This window comes from Rhopilema esculentum, chromosome 21 (genome assembly GCF_057945365.1).
Source record: "Rhopilema esculentum isolate cy_ngs chromosome 21, ASM5794536v1, whole genome shotgun sequence".
Classification (NCBI taxonomy): domain Eukaryota; kingdom Metazoa; phylum Cnidaria; class Scyphozoa; order Rhizostomeae; family Rhizostomatidae; genus Rhopilema; species Rhopilema esculentum.
Window position 1 is genome coordinate 3,715,756 of NC_142835.1, and position 19,875 is coordinate 3,735,630.

A 19,875-nucleotide genomic window follows, 5' to 3' on the forward strand; every position below is an offset into this window, starting at 1 on the left:
AGGACTGCCTTGATTTTAAATTTAGCATAATGTTTGCAAATCTAGCATATTTTTATGAAACATTTGGCATATCGTAAAAGCTCTTTTAAGCTCCCGGGGGCTCATTTATCATTTACAGTCCAAGATGGGGGGGGGGGGCTTGAAAACGGGGGGCAAACTGGAGAGAGGGGCTTATTACAAATTTGGAGGGAAAAAAGTGCTAAAAATGCCCTTGGCCCTTTTTTGTTATGAGAATGTCATACAAACTTTGCTAGCAGCTTTCAAAGTTTAATCAATCAATTATAAGGTCCTCATCTTCATCAACATCACCAGGATAAATTGATAACCCTTGGATATCTTCTAAACAAATTTCGACTGACTTGTAAGTCGCACAAGTTAGTCTTTACATAGGCCGTATTTAATGCACACGATCTTATCATCATCACACCCGTCAAGAGACCCACTTCTATGTTTCACATCAAAGGCTTAAGAGAGGAGGTCTTAATGAAGAGGGGGGCTTATTTTAAGTTTTTGCTTGAAGTTGAGGGTACTTATTAAAGAGGGGGACTTAATAGAGAAGGGGCCTTAATAGAGAGGGTTGCTTAGAACTTTTACAGTAATTCCAGAATTGAGACCTGGTCACACTATGTACTTTGGGATGTGCCGCGAGCAAGGATATACTTTTTGGACTTTTTGTCTAGCCAAGGGTATACATTTTTGCAATTTTGGTGAAGCCAAGGTCTATCCAGGGGTAACGTATTTGAAAATATTGGCTTGGGGAACGGCCTTTTAGAGTAGGAACGTCTTTCTGATCACCCATTTTTGTTGACGGTAAACAAGTAAATGAAAACAAATCGACCTTCCAATTTCCAATCAACAATTTCGATATAACTGCTAACTTGAATGGCTTGGAAATGAATTTAGCCAAGGGTATCGTTTCTCAATATTAGACCACGCCAAGAGTATCCTTTTGTAGAAATTTGCCTAGCCAACGGTAGCCAATAGCCGGTGCGTGTAAATGTAAATCAAGCTTAAGAGATAGCAACAACACCAAACGATACCCTGGGTACTAGAGCCACATAAATTCCAAGGAGAAGCAATACAGCGTCTATCCGAGAAGAAGCACAATATGAGGTAAACCTAACCCATTGTCGTTCTGATGTTTAATTGTATGGTCCAAATGATGATTTCACGTAAAGGTCGGCAGACCGTTGCTTTTTGGTAGTCTTTATCACATGCCACAATGGCAATGAGCCCAAGTCACAATCACAAAGAAAGATAATGAACTGTATCAACCCAGAATATTTTATCACTGGACAGAAGACAAATGACGAGGCAGTACAGGTGAAAGCAACATTTAAGGTATGTTATAACTAAGAGTATGTATCTGTGTGCTTTGCATAAGCAACGCATCTCGAAGGGTTCAGCCTAGGGCACACTAGCGATTTTTGTCGCCAGCGACGCCAGTTTCTATTTTATTGGGAATGTCTCAGTAACGTGTTTTCTATACAAACCCAAAAACAAGGGGAAATTGTTGAACATTCTGTAGACATAAAGAGGAGGGTCTCCTGTGAGCATCTGAGGCTAGACATGTTGTCTGTGAAGTTATTCTTACCTTGTACAAACTAGAAGAAGCACGTAATGCTTATGAAAATCACGTAACCAACTTCAATAAATTATGCATGACGCATGACGAAATAACAATATAAGATCAAATTACAAGGAAATAATATGAAAAGCCACAAGTACGCAATGGTAAAGAGTTTGGCCCACTCCAACTTTTTTTCAAACTCGATGGGTAACCCTTGAAAAAGAAATCTAAAATATCTACTCTTTAGAAACATGTAGGCAATCTCTAGTATTTATAACGATTTGTTCCTGAGAACATCGAAAAGAGTTAATTTCACTTAGTTTTGGCTTCGCATGAACATGTATTGTTAGGGCATCATTTCTTGCTATCAAATGCACAGAAGACTGTAAGTGACTTGAAATAACAGTATGATTATAGTATGAAGAATCGATTACACTATTGAATTTACTGGTTATTAAGGCTGTAGGCGGTTAGCAGAGCCAAAGAAGATGTCCTTAAATTCAAAAATCCTTCTGCACAGTGTCGCTCTTGGGCATGTCTGTGGGTCCCTTCAGGTTGTACCCTCTACACAAGAGACTTAAGACTATTAGTTTTGGTACATGTATGTTTCAAATTTGTTAAGTTGTTCCAAAAGAATAAGTTGAGCAAAAAAAGATAAAATTTCCATCTGATGTCTTCAGATGATAAAACCAGTCAACGTGATCCTACGGCCCCTAATCACATGATATCATGGCTCCAGTGAAGGTTTTTGGCTAGCTCCGCCTCTGGAAGCTCTCATAGGCAGGCAACAAGGAATTCCTTAGACAGTGCTTCCAAAACGATGATAAATAGCAAAGAGCTTAGAAAAAACCCTTGATGAATGCCAACCTTTACCTCGCAGTCCTTGTATGTATTGCCAACTCTTGTATAGCTTTTACCACACGATTTGTACAAGTGATCTGGAGCGAAAAACATGAAGATCTTTGAAGAAAAGTCTAAAAAGCCATGCTTCTGCTTGATTACTTGGTATTTTATCCTGCCTGTAAAATCTTCACTGTTTCAATGAAATTTTGAAAAACAGTTTTCAATTGACGTTCTACAATACAGTTCTACAGTATTGCATAAGAGAACAATACGTACAGTGCTTCCTGATTACCCTACTACAAGTTCCTAATATTTTTGGGCCTATCCAGTGCTGGTTTTAAGGGAGGCCATGGCCCCAGGCCCCACGCTTATGTTAGCCAAAAGGGGCCCCACACCTATGAAAAAGATGGAAATTGTAAAGAACAAGAGCCCCGCAGATGTTTTTGTCCCCGGTCCCCGCAGTCCCTAAAACCGCCACTGGCCCTATCAAAAGGGACAACCGTCACATTATATGTTTGAAAAGGTATAAAAAGGGCTTGATGTTTCCTTAATGTTAAGTATGTATTTGTGACTGCAGCTCACTCTTTAGAATTATTCTGGTTAAGATTGACTAAAACTCTTTTATATTTAGTCCTTTACCTATTAGTAGTTATTCAAAAGTTAATTTTTTATTTGATTTAGATGAAACCTGGCAAAAAGTAACCCATATTCTCAAAGCATTATGGGTCACTCGGTTATTGAGGACAGTCCAAGTGAGCAACAAATGAAAGAAAACCCTAAAAAATGGAGAATCACATGCAGCTGGCTACCCAAAAGATATCTGCTGGCAATCCTAAGCTTTTTGGGATTTCTAAATCTCTATTTATTGCGAGTCAATCTCAGTGTTGCCTTAGTTGCCATGGTTTCAAATAAAACGATAACCAACTCTTCTGGCTATGCTGTTTGTACAGTAGGTTCATTTTCTCTAACTTACTTACCCCGAGTTTTTGCTTTCAAGCATTTTTGGATATTCATGTTGAAAGAAAACATTTCACGAAATTTCCTCTAAATTTGCACAGTAAGGTTTGCTATTTCAAACTTGTAATCTAAAATCAATTCAAGGGCACAATAGATTTGTGTAACCTGTGAGATGTTCTTTTGCTTATAGAATTCAGATTTTGCGATTATACAGTTAAAACAATCTTTATTGGTTTAGGAGTATTGTCATAAAATTTTGTATTTTGAACCAATTAATAACATCTGATAATTTATATTTACATAAGCTTGGTACGGTATTCTGTCTTCTCAGAATTCCTGATTTGCTGTTTACTTTAAGACAAGTTAAGTTATCTCTAAATCTCTATACTAGGAGCCAGCAGAATTTTCTTGGAGCACGAAAGAACAAGGTACTTGTGATTTATTATTAAAAGACACTTGTAGTATGATATTCAATAGTATGTTATTTCCAAACATCTTATTGCTCTGAATTGCAAGTAGCAACTGCGACCCTACTACACCTCTTTCTGCCCGGCGGGTTCAGTAATTTGATCAAACGTATATAAAGTGAGTTCCGAAAAACTCCGAGATAGGGTTGTCTGAAAGCTAAATTTCTGGGACATGGAGCTTTGAAAATAGGGTTGGTTTTTCATCAGTCAGAGGAACCACAAAAAGTGAAGAAACTTACAGATATGATGTTACAGATAATTTTTTGGCAAATCAATGGCTATTAGTTTGTACTCATTACAGACATAAGTTTAAAAAATAGAATGGTTCGTACATGAACTGGTTTCAAAAATACTTATTCAAGCTTGAGAATTCCCCGTGATAAGGCTTACAAAATTTTTTCCAAAGTCAGAGAAAAGGGGTCATTTCACGCAACCAAGAATCAGAGATTAGGGTTAGGACCAACTGATTGAGCCCGCTGGGTCTTTCTGGTGTCAATCCTGAGATTGAACTGCAAAGTATTGTAAGAACTTTATTAATGTTGCCTACAGATCAAAAATATTTCTTTCAGATAAGAAATGCTTCCGGAGTTAGATGCCTATTCCCTGAAAACGCCTAGTGGTAGATACTAAATACATAACTGTCAGGTCTTCAGGTTTTTAGACTTCTCAGGATCTATCTTGCTGATTCTTTTTAAACTTTGTATTCCAGAGAAAACACTGAAGAAAAAGTCATTTGAGCTTTTCACATTTCATATCATTCAGCAAATCACAGCTGGGTTCGCACAACCACCCCCAGTTGCACGCACACAATAACAAAATCTCAACGTTCTATATATATACTGTAAACTAATTAATCCAAAATAAACTACCAATGACGATGCTCTATTCAATTTACGTCAGTTGGCTCAAACGAAAGTGTAATTATTATAATCGAAGCAATTAGAAAATATGGTAAACAGAAAAGCTGCGTCACCAAGTCACAAGATACATTTTAAGGCTTAATTACACTAAACCAAAACCTTAATCGACTACGCAACCACGTCTTACGGCGTAAGCTGAGAATCTCACGTGTTTCTCCAATTCCGATGTGTTTTTTGCTACATGAATACGCCTGTTTAAAAATTATGAAGTATATCCATCGCGCCATATTCATTTACGAGAACGTACTGGCTAACCAGTAAGATAATCATTTTCATTCAGGTTCCATTCCGTTTTTAAGCAAAATTTTAGTTTAGAACACAAATTCTTACGGCAGGACACCTTAGTAGCTTGACAGGTATGTTTATATATGTGGGTATTAATGATATCTTCTGATTCAAAAGCTGGAAATTGGGATGGATGTAGAATTGCTTGGCTGCATCTCGTGCAGATTTCCTTTGTTTTCATTATAAATTCATTTTTTGGCTTGACAGGTATCATCCTGAGCTCTTTCTTTTATGGTTACATCTTCACCCAAATACCTTGTGGATATCTTGCAGCCCGTTTTGGTGGGAAAAACCTTTTTGGTGGGGGTATTCTAATGACAGGACTGTTTACATTACTAACACCATTAGCAGCAAGAATGAGTATTAAGTTTCTCATAGCTGTTAGAGTGTTGCAAGGATTATCTCAGGTAAGCTGACATTCCAAATTATTTAACTTTTGAAACTTTTTAAGTTAGAAAGTATTTCTTTCGCTAGTTTTTTGTGTAATCTAAACTTTAGTTAGCTTTGATTGACAATGGCAGTATCCCATTCAAAATTTCCCACTTTATCAGAGGGACTAACATAGTCTTTTTCTTTATTCTCTAATTAACTACGGTCTAATCTTAACTTTACAGGGCGTCGCTTTTCCATGCATGCATGCGATTTGGAGCAGATGGGCTCCACCAATTGAAAGAAGTAGGCTCTCAACGATATCTTTTTCAGGTATGGCATGTTTATAGGTATACATTACTGATGACTAATGAGGACTTCGGTCGAAACGTTTAAAAGAAAGTGTTTTTTTTTAAATCTGTATATATAGATAACATAATTGCAGTCGCGTCATCAAGGATTCGTGTAGTTCCTGATGCTCTCTAGACTTTGCTGTTAACGACATGTTTAAAAAACGAGAAGCGAGAATAACAAATCATTAACAAGCGGAAAAACCAAGTAATAAGTGGAAACGGAAAGAGGGGCCAAAATGTAATTATTGTATTTGTGTTTAAACAAAAGAGTGTAGTTTTTTGAATAAAATAAATAATAAAACATTTTTTTTGTTTGGTGTTGGTATAGATATAATTAATGAATAAAACCAACATTTGCTACATAGGTTTTACAAATCCTGCGATTGCATGTGTGTTCATCCTATTTCTTTATTTTTCTTTTGAATTCATTAATAGCTCGAGAGCATTTTCATTTCTTGTATTCTATAGCATTCTATAATTTCCACCCTAAAAATAAGACTGTTTCTGTAACATAGGTTTTTGTTTTAACTTTGGGCTGAGTTTTTTTAGCATGTTTTAGTGCTGTTCTGCTATTGGAAAAGAACTCCCCTGAATGTTTGGTTAAGTTTGTTAATATATTGAAAATTCCTATCATTAGCAACTGCAGGCTCTGTACGTGTATGAGTACTGAACTGTCCTTATGCAGTAAAGTATCTTGATCTTTATGCAGTTAAGTATCTTGATCCGTAGCTGTGTCATTATACATAAATTGTAGAGCCTTTTTGTGTATGCAATTCATCTTTTTATTCATGTTTCTATCATGTTTCATCCAAGTCAGAGAAATGTACCCAAACTGTGATGTCATAAAGGCTCTTACAATTTTTCTAAGCTTTTCTGTACTCATAAAGATGTAAGTTCTTGGAAGGGCATGCAATTTTTGGCAAGCTTTTTGCAGCGAGTGGTGATATGAACCTGAAAGTTTCATTTATCATCTAATATAGTACCAAGGAGAATTAAACGGGAGAAAATCTAATACAATATTTTTAAGGCTTTTTTATAACAACGTTTCATAGTTATATTATTTCCATGTTGACAAGAAATGGAAGGGACTTGCAAACTTTAAGAACCATCTTGGCATAGCAGCGAATAAACAAATTTTTAAAATTTGAATGAAAGCAAATTAGATGGGGAGGAGAAACAGATTAAACGAAGTCTAGCAGTAAAGGATTAACCTGTGCCCCAGTCTGGAAATGTCCCAGTCCGCAAATGCTGCCAAAAAGCATGAACTTCGTGAACTAACAATAAAATCTGGTTTCGGGTCTCGGATCGCCGAAAGTAGAGGTAGGAGTGCTACCTTTTACTGCAGAGAAAAATCATAAAATATCATAGCAGACAAAAAATAAAACTAAATCGAGCTCCGATTTTTGAAATTGTAAGCCAAAACATTTTTTGAGGCTAAGGCATTTGGCGGGCCGCATGAAATATTGTTGCTGGTCGAAGTTGGCCCGCGGGACGGAGTTGGGCCGCGGGACGGAGGTTAGGAACGGCTGATTTAGGGTTTGTTTAGACACTTTGTTTTGAGCTATCTGTATTGTTTCTTTACTTTTAGGACCATTTGCTGGAACGGTTCTTGGAATGACATTGTCAGGAGCGATAGCTTATAATCAAGGCTGGCCCGCTGTTTTCTACTTCTCTGGTAAAAAGAAACAACTTTATTGCAAAATTTAACAGTTCACAGCTTCTTATACACTGGTCAAACTACTAATTCAACCCACAATGATCTGAGTTAAAATTCAACAGTAAATGTTGTAACAAATTATTTTGAATTATTGAGCAAGTTATTGAGCATTCAAGCATCGAATAAAATATTTTGAAGCTAAATCACATCAAGGCACATGGATATGACATGATAAATGGAAAATTCTCAAATATCATCAGTTGATATCATGTATATTGATTATGACTTTGCGGTAAAGGAAGTGGGGATAAGATAGAGAAAATTTACAAAAGAGCGCATTGCGACTTGCCTAGTCGGACTCTCCATCTTCATACAATGATTTACTAACTCGTACAGTAAACCTGGATGCTATGGTTCAAGTGCAACACTCGAGCGGCACTCATGGGCGTAGTAGATGCTACACGTTTAGGGGCCTTAGTACGGATCTTGCCCGAACTATCGCAAACTTAGAATGTTGTAAAGCGATAAACTCACAAAAACGCGAAATAGAACGTTATATACTTCTTTCAAGGTAACAAAACAATAACAAGCTGGCTATATACTCTCATCGCTCGCTCAAGAATAATAAAAGTCGTGTTTCTAAAGCTCCTCGTACCCACACGCTCCTTCCCCGCGGTCAATTGTAAACAGTTTTTTTACACAGGAACATTGTTGCCTCACTTAAATAGAACTGCCCGAATTGAGAATGAAATACCTTAAACTTGCCTAATATGGGGGTCTACAGCCCTCCTAGCCCCATGTCTCCTACGCTTATAAAAATTCCCTCTCCTCGGGGGTTTTATGAGACAGCACTTTTAATTCAGAACAATTGCATATTCTGATATTTGTTTATATTCTTCGCAGGCCTTCTTGCAATTATTTGGAGTGTTTTTTGGTTTTGGATCGTTACTGATTCCCCTTTCGATCACCCCACGATTACAGCTAAGGAAGTTGATCATCTCAAACAGGAATTATCAGACGATAAAACCGAGTCAAAAGTGAGTCTAACCAGTAGGCACTTCTCTCAGTTATCTAAAGAACGTGCCTCTCTTAGTTATCACGAAGCCAATGTTTAAGATTTGTTTATTAATCTTTCCCTTCTCATTAGGTCTAGTCTTTTCCTGAACCCTGCTAATTCAAGCAATTCTTTACCCCTCACTTTTACGCCGTGTGTTGATAAGATTTAGAAAATATTCCCCTCCTCATTTTCACTTATTCTAAAAAAGACCGAGGTTTATGCTGTTATGAAAATGTGATTTTTTGATAAAATGAATGAATACTCATGGGCTCTGATACAGATTGAGAAGTGGAAAGTAGGAAAATAAATACAACACATAACGAAAGATTTTGCAAAAAGCTTTATTGTCGTGCCGAAAACGAGGGCAGACATTCTCTAAAGTCAAATAGCAACTACCGATTACTTATTTTTCAGTTAACAACGGTCCCGTGGAAAGATTTGCTCACATCTGGTCCCGTGTGGGCAATTATGATCGCGCATTTTGCAGGGAACTGGGGCAATTTCTTACTACTTACGTCACTTCCGACTTATCTCAAGCTGGTGCTAAAGTTTGATCTACAAAAGGTATATTTCAGATATTGAGCCACTTGTTTTGCTCTTCATCTTTTCACAGAATTTGAAAATGGGTTTTTGTTTCGACAGCAAGTATGCCAAGAACGTCTGCTATCATCGTTGTCTAATAGCCCTGCTCTATTTCATCTTCTTCAATAGACACCTTGACCGGAATTTATTACGGACAAATTATCTAGCATCGATAAGAATAACATGTGTGTAATATCTTTATTAGGCCATCTACACTTGGCTTTTTCCTTGCCAATTTTTAAACTCAAGCATTTAATTGATATAATGAAGCATATGTATGAGTCTTATTGGTTCTTTAATATACTTCGTTATTAAACTTAATATTTTTTGCAGGCGGGGTTTCTTGCCGCTCTTCCCTATCTGATAATGACCATAATGATTCAGATAGGGGGACAGCTTGCAGATTTTCTACGGTCTTCGGGAAGAATGTCAACCACTACTGTTAGAAAGCTTTTTACTTTATTAGGTTAGTATCATTTGTATCATTTTACTTATTTCTCTCACAATTTATCATGTATTCTGTTTGACCAGAACTGTTATGTTGTTAGATCAGAAAAGTTATTTTGTTATAACAGAAATATTTTTTCGTGGACCAATACTATTGTTTTGGGAGACTAGAACTATTGTTTTCGTAGACCAGTAATATTGTCTTGGTAGACTGCTTTGTTAGACCAGTGATATTGTTCTGGGTGCCCACTTCTATTGTTTTCGTCGATCAATACCATTATTTTATTACATTAGTAATGTTTTTCTGTTATTACATCAGTAATGTTATATTGTTGGACCAGTACCATTATTTTGTTAGATATTATCTTGGTAGACACGTTCTATTGTTTGTTAGACCAGTACTGTTGTTTTGGTACAGAAGAATCCCGCTTAAAGAATTTGTGCTTTTTCTGGCAGCCTCATTAGGTTCTTAATCAAAAAGCTGTTTGATTACCTGCATCCCTCCTCTTTATTGAACAGGGTTCATGAGCCAAGGTGTTTTCATGATAGTCGTTGGGTACAGTACAAGCAAATACATGGCCATTTCTGCTTTAGTCATGTCGGTCGGATTGGGTGGCCTTGCATGGTGTGGTTTCATTGTCAATCATCTCGATATAGCACCGCGCTATGCAAGCCTCCTTTTTGGAATAAGCAACACTTTCGCTACCATTCCAGGAATTGTCAGTCCTCTTGTTGTTGGATTCGTCACTACACACGAGGTCTGTAACTGATAGCTAGACTTTGAATTCTTATGATCTTCTTGATCCACAAAGAAAGCGTTTTTTATTCAATTTCTCAGGCTATTTCAGAATTATCAAAAATCTGGAACGAGTGGCATCTCTCTTCATTTATAAAGCAGGAAAGCAAAGGGAATTGCTTGCGATTAACCTTAGGTCAGAATCGATTGGGTAGCATGTGTCTTCTCAACACCGAGCATAGTGTAATGGACGTTTTTTCGGTGGATGACTTTATTTCTTATATTGGTATTGGTGAATCCGCCACTTGCCATGTTGATATTGTCTCGTAGCCATGTTGATATTGTCTTAATTCACAAGAAGAAGACTTTTATAGCAAGAATGTGTCTGTGAGATGTTAACGTTACGTAATTGAGATAATCCATAAAATTGTGGCTTGCGCTTACACTGCCTCTGAATAAAATGTTCTTCAAGTTGATCAAGGAATTTTCTTGTAGAATGGACACATTTATGCACCTACATTTGCACTAAAGACACTCCAAACTTGTAGTGCCTGAATTCTTCACATGTAGTGTATTGTTTTGATAATGGATGATATTTCTCTACCCAGGCTAGAGAAGAATGGCAGAAAATATTCATCCTGTCAGCGGCAGTTTACGGGTTTGGAACTCTGGTTTTCTTGATTTTTGCCTCCGGTAAGAAGCAGCTGTGGGCAGATCCGTCTGGGTACCAAAGTATTTCTGAAGACAACGATGATAAAGACATGTTGCTGAAAGAGGGAATTGAGGATGAGAAAGGCACCTTATCGGCTACCAATGAAACTTTTGCGAAGAAGGAAGCAGAAACTCTTTTGCCAGGTGCTGTTGGCAGTTATGGTTCAGTTTCGTTGGACACATCTAAAGACTTTTAAACTTATACTTTCGAGACAGCTTCATCTCAATTTGCTTGTTCCCATTTCCAATAAGGTGCAGCTCTTTTGAACTCTCATTCTAACTAGTGTACAAGTTGTCTTCCTGCTTGTGACAAGGCTACTCTGGTAAACTTGTCAAGTGGCATGTTAGCGAGTCCAGAAACATCGAAAGACCTTCTTGGCGCGAAGAGTATGCTCAGCGTTGCCTACTCTATCTAGAAATGAAAGGTATTTCAAATTGAATAGTGATTCTTTTCAAATATTTGGTTATTAACATAAGTAGGTTTTATACCATTTAAATGGCTAGGAAAGGGGGATCAATACAGAATGCAAATTAATAAACGGCAGTATAATCATCCTCGTCCTAGACTTTTTTCTCAAAAAAAATAAACCGAATTTTAGGTTGTTCTGAAATTTATGTGTGAGACATCCTTTATTTGCTGATAAATTTTTGAGATAAACATATTTGAGGATATTTCACGACATTGCTAAAACTTGTATTTTACAGTAGCTTAGTCTCATCTTGTTCTTTAACGCTCTTAATGATTGACCAGTTGTTCTTATAGAATTGTTCTTATAAAAAAATGGTGTAGTCCACTTTCAATTCGCAAAACGCTTCCGTCTCATCGGTCAGTGCGAAAACTTTTTGATTAAAGAGGTGAGCGAAAACTCAAGAAAAATGCCAATAAAATGAAATCAATTTCTATAAGGTATTTGCATGCAATCCTTTTGTCTACTAGCTATTAATGTTTATGAAATAAACTTCTTTGGTAATTTTTTAAGTCAGATTATTTTAGTCAAGGTCAGTTGCTTTGTCATACCTGTTGCTTTGTTATTTAAGAAATAAAAACCTTTCCTTATACTATAAAAAATCATAGATATTGCCTGTTACCAGGGAAGACAAACTAACTAGCAGCGCCCTCAACGATGGAGAAAGCAAAGGCTTCCCATATGACTGATCATACATTAACTGATCATACACTGATTAACTAATCATACATTGATCAACTGACCAGACATTGATTAACTGATAATACACTGATTAACTGATCATACATTGATGAACTGATCAGACGTTTGCGAGGTTAAAGCGAATAAAAAATTATCCATTGGTGACATTTTCAATAGGCAAGCGGCACTGGTTGGCCTATTTTGATCCATAATTGGGTATATACACAACTGTCTATTTCTTGGGGAGAGTTTTTGTGCGGCGAAAAGCTAATGTATGATCCATAATAAAATATAAATGGTTAATCTACCCCTGAGTAAATAATTCCAATTGTCTTGATTGTGGAAACAAATAATCACTGTTCCCATTATTTGTGGGAACTAATAAACCCCCTAGTGATTTTTAGAGGAAAGGTGGTATGATGCAAGCTGAATAATTTCCTTACTCCAAGGCCACAATATTAATTTTAAATGGAATTGCATCGTTATAGCAAATAGAAAGAATACAATTCGTATTTGTAACAGTATTTGTATTTTTAAAGTAATTTTCTTTTAAATGTAAAATTTCAGTGTTTTTGTCGCCAAACTATACGCCAGTGGGGATATATCAAATTAGATATTTTCTTTTTCATTTATTGGCTCTTGTCTGTTTGTAGCTCTGAAAATTACAGTGGTGCATGCTATTATGCCTGGATTCAGGGGGTTTCTGTGGTAAGGGGATTTCTCAGAACCCAAACAGTTACTACTGGTTCCCACTTTTATATCGTGGTACATATGGCTAGATGAAAGATGATGATATCGTCCGAATGGTTGTCCACACTTGGGTCCTTAGAGTTCTCGGGACTACAGAGCCATGACAAATGGTGAACATACAGTCAATGACGGCGAAGAGGGCCAGTTAAGCTTTGTCCGAAAGTGTTATTTGATTGATGAATAATAACATTGCCAACCATCGCAGAAAACCTTCTCTCCAGAGAATACCCCAAGCACTTGCTACGGCTGGGTGATGTTGAGTTACAAAAGCATGACAAATGAATTTCTTGCATGTGTTTATATACTTTCCAACCTAAGTTGATAACGATTATTGAACGGTTCTTGACAATTTCTTTGTCAATGCTTGATAAGGAACTTGGACTTACAGTGGGAGAAAGCAATTCAAAAGTTCTTCAATTTTCGTGCTGCCTTAAAAAGACCGACAAGGTGAGTGAAATTGCTGAACTTTAATAAAACAACAACAAACGTTTTGATTATCGTCTTGCCTACTTGGAGAACCTAGCGACTTGCACATGCGACCTAATGCAGTGGCATAAGAAGTAGCATGCGTTAATCTAATTGGAAACGCAGTCAAAGAAAACCTGGGTGATGCACGCAAGTCCTTAAATCACTGTTTTTGTAGGCCATCGTCTCCACCTAGCATGCCCTTGGAATTCGTGCGACATTTAAAGATATCCTGTTTTGGCTGTTTTAACATGAGTAAATGTGTTCAATTTTGAAATTATCTTCGTTCCTTGAATTATAACGAGCCACTGCGACAATAAAAGCTGGTGATTTTTATGAACCAAACCATATGAGTTAACTTCAGTTAACGTAGTTAATATCTGTTAATAGCAAGAGTAACCTCTTTTGGGCTTCTAGTCTAGCCAAGGGTATACCTTTTTGTAATTTGGGTCCATTGGTGCTCTGACAAATTCTCGCACATGGCTAAAACTTTTTGAAAAACAAGGGATTGCACGAAGGTGCCTCATTATAACCTTCAAAAGAGATGATTGCCCTGCATAGAAGAATGGATGGAAAAGCAACTGAGGCTGATGAAAGAAATCTTTGGATGAAATATTCAAACGAATTGTAGACTTGATCTTTGTGACTTAAACAAATCCTCTTGCCTTATATTTCTTTTATATAATATCATCATTAATCGCCATTGATGTAAACTACAATCCTGGCCAAAAGAAATGGTCGCCTCGTGCTAAAAACTAGGAAATCGGAAATTGAAGACATATAAAAAAATATATCTAGTAAATTTTTATCACCGTAACTCACTCCCCACGATTGTGAAAGTCTTTCAAATCCAAAACCTCCGAATATTCAAGACCCCCGAATATTCAAGACCCCCGAATATTCAAGACCCCCGAATATTCAAGAACCACGAATATGGACAAGTTCCAAGTTTGGGCGTTCTACTTTACAATCCATTGTCTCAGTAGTAATAGTTTTCTCTTTGACAGGTTTTGGATTTGAAAGATTTTCACAATCGGGGGGAGTGAGTTACGGTGATAAAAATTAACTAGATATATTTTCTTTATATATTTTCAATTTCTATGTTTAAAAAATAAAACTTGCCATTTTGAGTTTTTAAGAACAAATCCATTTCTACGCATGCGCTAATGTATAATATTGATAACAGGAGCCGCTTGTGCCTTACTGGGAACATGATTACGAGTAACCACGATTAACCACGAGTCACCAACGAGTTACCATATGGGATACTCTCTACATTTGCAAAGCTGAGCGAAATATAGAGCGAAAAAGGAAAACAAGATTTGGCTTTGTAGGTTTGACTTCAATCACCTCACTTCCAATTTTTCCAATATCAAAACGCTTTTATTTCAAAAAAATAGTTCAGATCTAGTACGAGCAGTGAAACGTTTCAATTAAGAGAATAAAAAAAATCATGTCACAGGCACTTTAAACTAACTGGTACTGTGAAAAAGAGTCTATGACCAGGATCCTTACACTGTTATTTGTTAATATGCGTTCTGTATTCATCCTATTAATAATATTTGGACACAGCACTGCTCGAATGATCCCCCTTCCCCAGATTACTTAGCTATTCGAAATTCTTTTCATTTCTAGAGATTCTGGTTCTTACGATATACGATATTTCCATTTCAAAATTCCTAAACGGCTTTTTACGAACTTCAGAGGTGGCATTTCTGCGTGGCAATAAAGCTCTTCTTGGCGCCCTGCGAAATCTTCGATTGTCCTGCGAAATCGACTATTTTTTGGATTGGGGGGGGTGTCACACCCCGCCACACCGCCCCGGTAGTTTCGCCCCTGCCTGACTTTGATTATTGTGAAATAGCCTAAAACCTTGAAAAAAGTGTTTTCTTTGTGGATCAAGAAGATTATAAGAATTTCGAGTCTAAGTAATTAGAGTTTCGCATAATATTAATAATATTAGAGTTACAGACCTCGTGTGTAGTGACAAACCCAACAACAAGAGGACCGACAATTCCTGGAATGGTAGCGAAAGTGTTGCTCATTCCAAAAAGGAGGCTTGCATAGCGCGGTGCTATATCAAGGTGATTGATAATGAAACCACTGTATGCAAGGCCATCGAATCCGACAGCCATGACTAAAGCAAAAAGGGCCAGATTTTTGCTTGTACTGTACCCAACGATTATCATAAAAAGACCTTGGGACATGAACCCTGTTCAAGATAAAAAAGGACAGGCTTTTAGACAAATTGTAATTTCTAACAAGACAGTTCCTATAAAACAAGTAAACGACTTAAAAATAGGTTTTCTAGCCTATTGCAGTAAAAAGCTTGCTAACAGTAGTGGTTGACATTCTTCCAGAAGACCGTAGAAAATCTGCAAGCTGTCCCCCTATCTGAATCATTATGGTCATTATCAGGTAGGGAAGAGCGGACAGAAACCCTGCCTGCAAAAAAATATATCAAGTTTAATAACGAAGTATTTTTAAAAGACCAATAAGACTGATACATATTCTTCAACATACCAATTAAATATTTGAGCTGAAAAAACGTAATTTAGAACGTCCTTAATTAGAACAAAGCATTCAAACATAACATAAGAGTAAAGGGGGCCTTGAAAAAGGATGTTAGAGTCTCTTTGACATTATGTGATATTTCTTTGACGTCAATCTTTGGAATATGGGCTGCAGAGGTGATCTTTCGAAATTCTTCTTCAACAAGCTTAAAAACCTGAACGCATTCTGGTGTTACTGACCACAAGCCACCTCTTGTCTGTGACGCAACTATCCTTTGTGCTGATACATTATCATTTTTGGCAGCATAGAGCAATGATAATATTTCTTGAGATTGTTTGGACTTGTAGTCTGAAAATTTATAAACTTTTCTAACCAATGCATTCATGACATAGCCCGATAGGTACTGCAAAGCATCCATTTCTCGCTCTGTGATAGGTTTACTGGATGCCATTGGTGATTTCTTAGATTGATTAAAATAAGCAATCAACTTGTCTGCAAGTCGCATTGCAATCAATGTGCATACAGGGTTCTCCAGGGAAATAAACTATTTTGTTGCATTAAGAATAACAGAGTGGTAGAATGAAGAACAAAACTTCTAAGCATTATAATTTCTAGAAAATGAACTCCAGATTTTCTGTATTACTTTTTCAAGAAGCTGGGATTCGACAACAAAGCAATAGTCCCCTGCAGCTTTACATATAAAATCTGGATAGCACTCATCTTTTGAAACGTTTGCTTTGGATTCGTTAACCAGTCTGATCAATGTATCTCCTTGGAGCTGACTCTCTGGCTGCTCTCGATTATTCCCTTGGTCTGGAATACTTTGTTCGCCCAGCATCACATCGTGCTTTAAAAGCTTTGCTTTAAAAGAGAGGTCATACAAGACATTAAAAGAGTCCATTACCAGGCGTTTCACTGGTACAGGAGGGGATGGAAAGTGCCTTTTGGTCGCAGTGCAATTGAGTCATATGATCCGGCGAGTAGTGAATGCTCCATACCCATGATTCTCATAGGTTTCCTTCATTTTTTATACATGTTTCTTAGAGCTTGAGATACTCTGACATTATCACATGACGAGAATTTTTCTCCCAACTAGGCTCAACTTTATACTTGAAGGCAAACTGTGATGTAGTGCAGTCGATTCAATATTGTTCAGTGCTCATAAAATGAAAAGAAGAATGACAGAATTGTCCTTCTATGATCGATCACACTGAGTTTGGTTCACTCATGTAAATTTAGTATATAAGGTGCTACGAATTCTTTCTTTTGCCCTAAATCCTTGATAGCTTCACCAGTAGCTACTTGGAAGCAGCAACGTCATCCTTGTTAGAAGTTTGTTTTGTCTTGGTGCATATGTTCCAAAAAGCTATTGCACAAAGAACTAACTTTTTACAGTGCACTGTTCGGTAACAGAGTGTCATCCGAAAACCAGAGTTGTCACCATGAACTCCCTAAATTGCAGAACTTTCCTCCTAAATCCCAAAGTCTTTAAGATTCTTTCTTTCACAATGAAATGTCAAACACCATATAGAGATTTTAATAAAAGTACCAAGATCTATTAAAAAATCCCAGAATCTCTACCTTTACCATGAGCATTTTAAAATCTCTAAATCTTGTACACGATGTTGGGGCTGGCTCGCCCTTTGGATTGCTTAAAGGCTTCCACCAAAAGAATTTCCCAAAAGGCACGAAGAGCACCAACTGGTTTAGATTTGCTCTTAACACCAAGACAATAGAAAACCTTGCACCCCCTTCCCAACAGTGGCGTAACGGAGGCATCTGGGGCCCTACGGAAAAAACTGAGATGGAGGCCTCTGTTAAAGAACTGCAAGAAAGTCCACTTGCTATAACAATGGCAGGATGGAAAAGTTATAATTGTTCCTTGTTAGCTCGGGGGAGCTGAGTTATAAAAGGTTCAGCTGAAGAACTTAGAAAGCTTTTAAAAATAAGGTTAACTTGAGCGAAGTCTTAGAAATGTGGATACAAACATAGTTTGGGGCCCCTTTTGATCGGGGGCCCTTTATGTTTCACTAAACTTAATTCATAGCATGATTAACATAATTTAGTATTTAGGTTCCTGTCCTATAACATCAAGACATACTACCAGCCAGAAGTCTAATAACCCTGATTGTTTCTTCGATGACAGGCGCCAGAAGACAATGCCAAACACAAGACCAATGGTTGCAATGATGAACACAGCATCAAATCTCTTTAACCCAATGCCTATTCAAAATTCTATTTCATCATCGACTATGACGCTATGGAGGAGTATGAGAGAGAGCTCTAAATTTGCAGCGTTTATGGAACGCCTTCAACTCCACGTTCTTTGTGCCGAATTGCTGCTGGTATGGTATATGAGATTTTTATCACTGCTTTCACTAGCTAAGTATTTTTACAATTTGTTTTACATTTTGCTGAATTTGGATGTGGCCCTTTATATTCTTAAGCGGCTACTTCAACTGATCTCGACAACAATCCGCCCTTCACGATGATGTTGTCAGCTTGTATGGCGGACCCGATATATATCAGGAAGATCATCACGTTAATTGCAAAGAAGATGATCTTATTGATTGAGAGATCGAAGAGCGGGCTCCTACCGAAGCGGTAATTGCACACAATTGCGAGGAACCGGCATTTTCAGATGTGTTCCTCGAGAGCCTTTTTAACTCTACAATCATTAGCACCCCATAAGGTCTACCCAGTGGCGGATTTAAGGGGGGGACACTAGGGGCAGTTGCCCCTCCCTCAACGAGTTGAAGCAAGTTTGGCGCCCCTTTTTTGGAAATTGTGCACCCCTTTTGAAGAATGAGAATCAGGTGAAAAAGTTTCTGAGACCGATAGGTTAATTTGCTTCAAGAATTACCTGAAAGTTATGTTGTTTATTCCGGAAACGTATCTGAAATTGTTGTATATAGCGTACTCTCGACACCAATTTCGAAAATTTTCCAGCGTCCCCATTACCAACTGCCCCTCCTTCAAATTTGTTCTGGATCCGCCCCTGGGTCTACCAATTTCTGTTGATTAAGCTACGCTCGGTAACGCCAGTTTTGAAACTGAACTAGAAAAAAGCCAAAGAAAACAGATCGAGGTGAAATACCTCATTCCCGAAAATTGTGATGAAATATTCTGGCCACCAGTTAATGAGTACCTATGGAACTCGTTTAGGCCAGTGGTAAAAGGTTCTGACTGTGCCCTCATGGCTGTGCAAGACATCCCGAGGGGCATATCACTCCACTAAAACCTTTAAACCCTATTTTTCCCGCGAAACTGCTGTTTTCTAAAGAAATGCCAGAAAAACCCCCAAAATCTATTGTCTTAAAATCTATTCTGAGCCTGCGCTAGCCTCTTTTTCAAACAGGACTGCCTTGATTTTAAATTTAGCATAGTGTTTGCAAATCTAGCATAATTTTATGAAAAATTTGGCATACCGTAAAAGCTCTAGCTCCCGAGGGCTCATTTATCATTTACAGTCCTAGATGGGGGGAGCTTAAAAGCGGGGGGCTTATTAGAGAGAGGGGGCTTATTAGAGAGAGGGGGCTTATTACAAATTTGAAGGAAAAGAAGTGCTAAAAATGCCCTTGGCCCTTTTTTGTTATGAGAAAGTCATACAAACTTTGCTAGCAGCTTTTAAAGTTTAATCAATCAATTATAAGGTCCTCATCTTCATCAACATCACCAGGATAAATTGATAACCCTTGGATATCTTCTAAACAAATTTCGACTAACTTGTAAGTCGCACAAGTTAGTCTTTACATAGGCAGTATTTAATGCACACGATCTTATCATCATCACACCCGTCAAGAGACCCACTTCTATGTTTCACATCAAAGGCTAAAGAGAGGAGGTCTTAAAAAAGAGGGGGGGGGCTTATTTTAAGTTTTTGCTAGAAGTTGGGGGTACTTATTAAAGAGGGGGACTTAATAGAGAGGGGGCCTTAATAGAGAGGGTGGCTTAGAACTTTTACAGTAATTCCAGAATTGAGACCTGGTCACACTATGCCGCGAGCAAGGATATACTTTTTGGACTTTTTGTCTAGCCAAGGGT

General features: G+C 37.5%; 2 protein-coding genes across 8 annotated transcripts in view; one reads left to right on the forward strand and one right to left on the reverse strand.

Moving 5' to 3' along the window:
• LOC135684550 (vesicular glutamate transporter 2.1) overlaps positions 1 to 19,875 on the reverse strand; it is an 81,643-nt gene that overhangs the window by 4,558 nt on the left and 57,210 nt on the right. The window lies entirely within an intron of this gene.
• Positions 1 to 19,875, forward strand: part of LOC135684543 (sialin) — a 95,208-nt gene that overhangs the window by 1,153 nt on the left and 74,180 nt on the right. Inside the window, exons 1-13 of one of the 7 annotated variants that reach the window (XR_016145185.1) lie at positions 176 to 1,341; positions 3,095 to 3,362; positions 3,762 to 3,798; positions 5,250 to 5,449; positions 5,657 to 5,744; positions 7,353 to 7,439; positions 8,325 to 8,458; positions 8,893 to 9,042; positions 9,394 to 9,526; positions 10,027 to 10,265; positions 10,852 to 11,379; positions 12,756 to 13,299; positions 17,978 to 19,257. Coding sequence is in view for 4 of the 7 variants with exons in the window: in XM_089115004.1 (XP_088971130.1) it covers positions 3,135 to 3,362; positions 3,762 to 3,798; positions 5,250 to 5,449; positions 5,657 to 5,744; positions 7,353 to 7,439; positions 8,325 to 8,458; positions 8,893 to 9,042; positions 9,394 to 9,526; positions 10,027 to 10,265; positions 10,852 to 11,151 (1,596 nt within the window). In the remaining 3 variants the exon portion in view is untranslated. Of the gene's footprint in view, positions 1 to 173; positions 1,342 to 3,094; positions 3,363 to 3,761; positions 3,799 to 5,249; positions 5,450 to 5,656; positions 5,745 to 7,352; positions 7,440 to 8,324; positions 8,459 to 8,892; positions 9,043 to 9,393; positions 9,527 to 10,026; positions 10,266 to 10,851; positions 12,731 to 12,755; positions 13,300 to 17,977; positions 19,258 to 19,875 lie in introns of those variants that run through there. The other 6 variants (XR_016145186.1, XM_065200139.2, XR_016145187.1 and 3 more) reach the window with 6 other exon arrangements.